The sequence below is a fragment of the Danio rerio genome, chromosome 23, assembly GCF_052040795.2.
Source record: "Danio rerio strain M-AB ecotype USA chromosome 23, GRCz13ab, whole genome shotgun sequence".
In the NCBI taxonomy this organism is placed as follows: domain Eukaryota; kingdom Metazoa; phylum Chordata; class Actinopteri; order Cypriniformes; family Danionidae; genus Danio; species Danio rerio.
In genome coordinates this window covers 926,874-935,000 of record NC_141043.1, presented here as the reverse complement: position 1 = coordinate 935,000, position 8,127 = coordinate 926,874, and the positions used below count along the sequence as shown (strand labels likewise).

The following is an 8,127-nucleotide window of genomic DNA, read 5'->3' as shown; positions in this document are numbered from 1 at the left end:
TCGCAGAGCCAAGTGTAAAGTGTTCATGTAAATGTAACTTTAGATTTTTTTTTACAATTTTTATCAAAATAAAACTGTCAAATCATATATACAGTACAGTTGAGGTCAAAAGTTATAAGATTAATCTGAAATTTTTCTTTATTTATTATTAATTATTTAATTATTTTGCCTAAATAAGAGGGATCACACAAAATGTATGTTTATGTAAGTACAGACCTATTTCACATAAACCGATATTTCAGATAAAATATTTGGATTAAAAATTCACCTATATAAATATTATATACTTGATTATAATGATTCTTAACCCTGTTAAAGTTGACACATGAACAAATTGTGCGAATATTCACATTTTTTGGAACTGAAATGTTTTTAATCCTTCTATCAAAATCCATTTTATACAATATACATGTTTTTATAAATTTATTATGTGTCATATTGATACATCAGGCCTTTTGGTAACTTTTTTTGTTCAAAACTATTTTATTTTAGTTACAAAACTTGAACCCGCATACCTCTCAGTATATGTGTAGTTGCGCCCCTGGGGAGGGAGAGGGGAGTGGTGGCAGAGCTGCGAGAGAGTTCAGCTTCCTGACAGCCTGATGGATGAAGCTGTCTTTCAGTCTGTTGGTCCTGGCCTGGAGACTCCGCTGTCTCCTCCCTGATGGCAGCAGACTGAAGTAGCTGTGCATTGAGTGGCTGAGGTCTGCTGTTATGCAGAGGGCTTTTCGGGTGAGATGGGTGCTGTAAATGTCCTGGTGGGAGGGGAGAGGGACAGGAGTTTTGGTGCAAAAGTTCAGAAAGTGTTTCCCAAATCTATTGCTGGTGTTTTTTGACAGCACAGTACTCGGCTGTGGTCATGTGTAATGTGTAAATTACACATAATACCCCCTCATTCATCATTATAGTGTTGTGAAGGAGTCCAGCGCTGGCTTTACCTCATGAAAGTGTGGATTTAGAGGAAGACCACAGGGGTTTTTCCCGTCTTTAGCTGTAATCCAGACACATTTTAACTCTCCTAAACCAGTTAAGGTCTTCGGGATCACTAGAAACGTTCATACAGGAGTTTTAGAGCTGAACTCTGCAAACTTTTAGAGAGTTTTGCAAAGTTCAGAAAGTCTATCCTTGGTATTTTCGGGAAAATTCTATATATTAGGGGCTGAAGGACTTTTTGAAGTTGATTTTTATGTTAATTTTTCAGTCGATTTGACATCGACTAGTCGATGTTGTTGTCATCAATAAAACACAAAATGCTTGAAGGCAGCACGGTGGTGCAGTGGGTAGCATAATCGCCTCACAGCAAGAAGGTCACTGGTAGGGTTGTAACGGTATGAATTTTTCACGGTATGATAATCGTCTAAAACAATACCACGGTTTGACGTTTTCGCGGTATACGGTATGTTACAAATGTTACAAAATAATAGAACAGTGAAGCAAATTTGACTTTTTCCAAATAATATATTTTCAGTTACTATAAACAACACCACTTACAATGAACAAATAAAAAATAAGAAAATAATAAATAATGTGTCAAAGTCCAAATAAACATGGTGCAAATCCTCAGTAAAAAAATAGATATAAATATTCACTATACTATAAATAGTTACATAACGAAACTAGATTCAATATGGAACATCCTTAGGTTTTATGTGCCAGCATGGATATGGTTGTCTGTGGATATGGATTTGGATGTGGTTGTCTGCAATGCAGACAAACATCTGCACCTTCATTTGCGTCTTTTGAAAACAGCAAGAGCAGGAGTTCGTCTTTGCTGTGTCACTGTTTTGTCATGTTTCTGTGCTGCTGTGCATGCAAAAGTACTTAGTATGAGAATTATTTCATACAAAACTTTTTTTTTTTGCGTTTTATTTAGCCGCGCATAAATGTACAGCCAATCTCTCATTCCGTGTTGTTCAAAAAGCTCATTGTTGGTCCACAAACAAAAGCGAAACCTATGCTTATTGGTTGTGATATAGCGAGTTTGAACCAATTTGGGCATGGAGGAGGGACAATGCATCAATGTATCATGTCTGGTTTGTCCGGAGACACAGTGACGAGCGTTTCTTTGTCAAATCAGCGTTGTCAAATTTTGATGACGTAACCGCACTGATTCCGAAGCCTCTGAAAATCCGCGAATGTTATGCGAATGTTATGTTATGTGATAGCACTGGAAAGCTGAGATTCTCTTCTTTATGCCAATCTTTGAATTGTTTGAATCGGATCAGCGGATCAAAAGTTATTAAACATTTAAGAGCAATACTTTTTTTTTTTAGCCCGCGGCTGTCTCTGTCTTTAAGGGTTAAAACCGTTGATATGCAATTGTTCATGGTATGATAATCGTGCACATTCAAATCGTGGTAGACCGTCATACCGGTATATTGTTACAACCCTAGTCACTGGTTTATGCCTCGGCTGGGTCAGTTGGCATTTCTGTTTGCATGTTCTCCCCGTGTTGGCGTGGGTTTCCTCCGGGTGCTCCGGTTAACCCCCACAGTCCAAACACATGTGGTACAGGGGAATTGGGTAAGCTAAATTGTCCGTACTGTATGTGTGTGAATGAGTGCGTATGGATGTTTCCCAGTGATGGGTTGCAGCTGGAAGGGCATCCGGTGCATGAAACATATGCTAGATAAGTTGGCGGTTCATTCCACTGTGGTGACCTCAGATTAAAAAAGGGACTAAGCCGAAAAGAAAATGAATAACACATCGCTAAAAAAAATGCAACATACAAAACAGAAGCTTCTTATGTAAACGTCCAGATGCTGCTAATGTGTTCTGTCTGTTCCTCCAGTACTACTTTAATCCCCATACGCAGCAGTACATGTATTGGGATGGGGAAAAGCACACGTATGTTCCTGCCCCATCACAGTCTGAGGATTCTGCAGGCAATGAGCTTTCAGGAGCTCCAAACAGCAGCAAAGACAAGAAGGACAAGCCCAAGAACAAGAGCGCGCAGCAGGTACATTACCACTGCATTCACTGCAAAGGCAGCAGAAATGCCTGCATGTTGAGGTGTACATAACTACAGGGTGTCCGTGGAGCCCTTCTGTGCTGTTGGGTCATTTTCATCCACTCTGGGCTGATTTGGAGTCCTAATTTGACCACAACTTTCAGCAAATGGGATGATTTTTGGTGATCAATCTTATTTTGGCTTTGGAACTTTTCAAAACTCAAAAACTCTGGGCAAATTAACTACCCTTTGGTTATGTTCGGGGCTGTTTTTGCCCCATTGACTTCCATTATAAACACATTTATTGACTGCAAAGTAATGATCTGTGTGTGTGTGTGTGTGTGTGTGTGTGTGTGTGTGTGTGTGTGTGTGTGTGTGTGTGTGTGTGTGTGTGTGTGTGTGTGTGTGTGTGTGTGTGTGTGTGTGTGTGTGTGTGTGTGTGTTTGTGTGTGTGTGTGTGTGAATGACAGGAACCTTTGCACATTTATCTTGATATGCGAGTAAATCAAAGCCCCTCAGAACACAGCACACACACACACACACACACACACACACACACACACACACACACACACACTATAATCTGCTGTTTTACTCCACTGAACTCCATATAAAAGCCAGAAACTCTTCAGCACAGGCCGATCTAAAGGAATTGCATGATTCTATTCTGTCACCGTGAAGGAATGAATTTAATAATATTGTTGAAATAAAACCCACGTCTATGATAGCGTTACATTTCCTAATTGTGTGTGTATTTTTATCCCAGTGTTATTTTATATATCACAAAACACAAATGAGCTAGGAGCATTTTAGAAAAACACACCTAACTTCAAGATTGAAAAAACATTGTTAATAGATGAATAATTATTAATTATTATTCATTTTTAACTATTTACTGTGTCTTTAAATAAAATGACTCAAACCATGAACTATATTTTAGCTCATACCATGCACTTATTAGTGTGAGGATTTGTAAATATGTCGTATCTCTGGGTTTTTCTTCAGATCGCCAAAGACATGGAGCGCTGGGCCAAGAGTCTGAACCGGCAGAAGGAGAACGGGCGCTCTGTAAACACAAACCCTCGGCTGATGACCCACAGCAGAAGTGATGACCGACGGGAGTCTGCCAGTGCAGACGCTGGCTACGCCGTCCTGGAGATGAAGGTTGGAGTGCTGCACCTCTGACTAATGTCTGGCTCTGGGAAAACACACAGGATTTCCATATGTCTAAAGTGATGGTGTGATCTTCACAGGGCGCTTTACTGGAGAGACCACAGATCCTGATGGAGCAGATCAAACATCCTGAAGACAGAGAGGTGTGTTTTTTTAAATTGCAGGTCCTCTTTGAAGCATGCGCTTGCTTTTTTTTAATTTCACGTTTGCCTTTGCTTTGTTAAGTTTATTTATTGAATCATTTATTTAATCTTTGTTTTATATGTGTAGTTTACCATGAAACTTGGTTGCAACTTTTGTTTACATTTAAAGTCGTTTGTGTGATGTAAAATGCATAGAGAGGCTATAAGTTACAAAGTTCCAAAACCCCTTCATTCACTGTTCCTCGCTGGTGGGATGATCTTTCCATTCCCACATAGACTGCAGATTCACTGGTATCATTCAACCCACAGCTAAAACCCATCTCTTACCCAGCACCTGAACCCCTGTCAACAAAACGGTCCTCTTTTCTCTCCCCCACCGTACCACACAACAACCCCTCAATATTATTTATTTTGAGTGAGCTTGACAAACCACCTGTAGAAAACACACGCTTTTGGGACAGTATGAAAAACGCAAATAAAAAAGAAAGGAGTGATTTCTAAATTTACCTTGACTTGTGTTTCATTGCAGACGATACAACAAACATAGTTTAATGCGTTCCTCATGATTTATATTGTTTGCTTTTTTTGTAAATGAACACAGTTTTTATTTCTGGTTCGGTCTACACATTTCAAAAAGGTTATATCAGTAAAGCATTTCCCACTTTGTAATGTTGTTCCTTTCCACAACACTTAAAGACGTTTAGGGACTGAAGGCAGCAAGTGATGAAGTGTTTCAGGTGTCATTTTGTCCCATTCTTCCTGCAAACAAGTCTTAAGGTGGGCAACAGTTCGGGGTCGTTATGAAAATGTGCATTATTGGAGACAGGTGCATCCCAGATGCCTCCGAGCCCAGAAAAGTCAAAGACACTTCTGGACACTGTTAACATAGGGCGCCCATCTTCCATACTGTCCCAACTTTTTCTGATTTTGGGTTGTGTGTGTGTGTGTGTGTGTGTGTGTGTGTGTGTGTGTGTGTGTGTGTGTGTGTGTGTGTGTGTGTGTGTGTGTGTGTGTGTGTGTGTGTGTGTGTGTGTGTGTGTGTGTGTGTGTGTGTTGAAGTGGATTTTATACTCTTTAAAGTGTGAAGTTAATATATATATTCAAATTGTATGTATATAATCTGCTTGTAGACTTGCATCCCATTAGAAGAATTACCATATCACAAGAACTGGATAAGTTATATAGTTACCAGGTTTGGGTCAGGGGTTAACCTAGGTGGAATTTGTGTGAAATATGTAGAAATAAGGGAAAAACAGATGACAGAGGTGGAATTTGGGGTCAAGGGTTAAACTAGGAGGGATCTTGTGTAATATATGGAGAACAAAGGAAAACAACGGATGTAAAAGGGTATTTAAGTAAAGCCAGCTCATTAGTGAGACAGAATTTTTCAGACAGAGATGCTACTGGGGGTCTCCTGAAAGTTCTCCTTTGTTGTCGACAATAAAGTATATTCTTCTGATATTCATAACCTCCAGACTGAGTTTGACTTAGTAAAAGAAAAACCAAGAAAACCACTACAGAGTATATAGTGTATATATATATATATATATATATATATATATATATATATATATATATATATATATATATATATATATATATATATATATATATATATATAACTATATATATATATATATATATATATATATATATATATAACTATATATATATATATATATATATATATAGTTATATATATATATATATATATATATATATATATATATATATATATATATATATATATATATATATATATATATATATATATAAATATATATATATATTATAGTTTCTCAAAATAGCAACGCGCCAGCAGTGTGCCTCAGAACGCTTTCCTTTTTAGAGCAGAACGCCTATGGGCGCACATATAAACACAAATGCATTTGCTATTTAAACAGCGTGGCACAAAACGTCAAAACCACTCTTGCGCCGAGCTGAAACTAGCAAACAATAATTGCACCGCGGCTTGCGCCACATTGTGCCGGGTTTATGATATGGCCCTTAAATTTAACTCGGTAATATTTTTTGATAGTCTACAAAACAAAGCACTGCTATACAATGACTTGCCTAATTACCCTAACCTGCCTAGTTACCCTAATTACCCTAGTGAAGCCTTTACATGTCACTTTAAGCTGTATAGAAGTGTCTTGAAGAATATCTAGTCTAATATTATTTACTGTCATCATGACAAAGATAAAATAAATCAGTTATTAGAGATGAGTTATTAACTATTATGATTAGAAATGTGTTGAAAAATCTGCTCTCTATTAAAAAGAAATTAGGGAAAATTAAACAGGGGGCGAACAATTCTGACCTCAACTGTGTGTGTGTGTGTGTGTGTCTGTGTGTGTGTGTGTGTGTGTGTGTGTTTGTATATATATATATATTGCCTCTTCTTGTTGAATTGCTGAATGTCTCAGCTCCTCAATTGTAAGTCGCTTTGGACAAATAAAAATACCATGTCTAAAAAAGTTCAAAGGTAACATAAACAGAACACACAACAAATTAATGTCCAAGAAAAAACACAATTGTTGTGAGTTATTGTCTGGTCAGTGTATTGACAACGTGTGTGTGTGTGTGTGTGTGTGTGTGTGTGTGTGTGTGTGTGTGTGTGTGTGTGTGTGTGTGTGTGTGTGTGTGTGTGTGTGTGTGTGTGTGTGTGTGTGTGTGTGTGTGTGTGTGTGTGTGTGTGTGTGTGTGTGTGTGTGTGTGTGTGTGTGTGTGTGTGTGTGCACCTCTAGAGTCCTCCTCAGGCTCTGCTGGCGGGCTGCAGTGTAGAGACGGACAGCGAGGACGAGAGCTCAGAGAAGCAGGAGCGTCTGACGGACTGGTGTAAACTGGCCTGTCTGCTCTGCCGGAGACAGTTCCCCAGTAAAGAGGCTCTGATCCGACACCAGCAGCTGTCCGAGCTGCACAGAGTGAGTGAAGATCCTCACATCTGACCACGGGCACGTCCAGCTACACTGATCTTCTGTTTCAGTGCTTGAAAAATAGCTCAGCACTTCTCAATCCTCATTCTTAACTTTGCTCTTGGTTTGAGTATGCTTTGTAGGATGTACTGAACTGATTTCACATAGGATTAATAATACAGTGTATTTCTATTGATATCTGCGTTTATTCACGTGCAGCAAAACCTGGAGCAGAAGAGATCCAGAACGACAGCGTCAAACACACAAGAGGGATCGGAAACTGAGGTGATTCAGCTACTCCTCAACACACGACTGCTCATGATAACCCTTCCCAAAGACCAGAGGAAAGCTCATGTGTGTGTGTTAGTGCTGGGGAAAGATGCATCGCGATTTGTTTTGACCTAATATAAGTACAACACAAAGAGAGAGATCAACTTAGAAAGTCACTTACCCGATTTATATTTATTTATTGCTTTAAAATTAACGCAGAGTTTTATCCTCCAGAACCAGACAGAACTGTTGTATAAACACATATGTTTGACACGTTCTAAGCATTGACCTCTGGGTGGCGCTCTTTTGTTTCTTTCAGCTGAAATACAGGGATCGAGCAGCAGAAAGGAGAGAGAAAGGGATCGTCCCACAACAACCAGACGCAAAAAAGAGGAGGATCAGCCCTGTGTGAGTACAGACTGATCCGCAGTACTTTGCTTATTTGGCGTGGGTTTCTGGTGCTCCCCCACAGTCCAAACACATGCACTACTGATCAACTAAATTGGCCATAGTGTATGAGTGTGAATGAGTCTGTTTGGGTGTTTCCCAGTGCTGGAAGCTCATCTGCTGCATAAAACATATGCTGGAATAGTTGGCGGTTCATTCTGCAGTGACGCCCCCTGATGAACAAAAGGCCGAAGGAAAACTAATGAATGTTTTCAGTGTATAATAATGT

General features: G+C 39.1%; 1 protein-coding gene across 22 annotated transcripts in view; it reads left to right on the top strand.

The window, feature by feature from the left end:
* The window catches only part of rbm10 (RNA binding motif protein 10), a 40,490-nt gene that overhangs the window by 27,879 nt on the left and 4,484 nt on the right, over positions 1 to 8,127 (top strand). For all 22 annotated transcript variants that reach the window (XM_087306355.1, XM_087306353.1, XM_087306350.1 and 19 more), the window contains 6 exons: positions 2,792 to 2,959; positions 3,956 to 4,114; positions 4,204 to 4,266; positions 7,014 to 7,190; positions 7,401 to 7,466; positions 7,771 to 7,859. In XM_087306355.1, the coding sequence (XP_087162481.1) occupies positions 2,792 to 2,959; positions 3,956 to 4,114; positions 4,204 to 4,266; positions 7,014 to 7,190; positions 7,401 to 7,466; positions 7,771 to 7,859 (722 nt within the window). The remainder of the gene's footprint in view (positions 1 to 2,791; positions 2,960 to 3,955; positions 4,115 to 4,203; positions 4,267 to 7,013; positions 7,191 to 7,400; positions 7,467 to 7,770; positions 7,860 to 8,127) is intronic.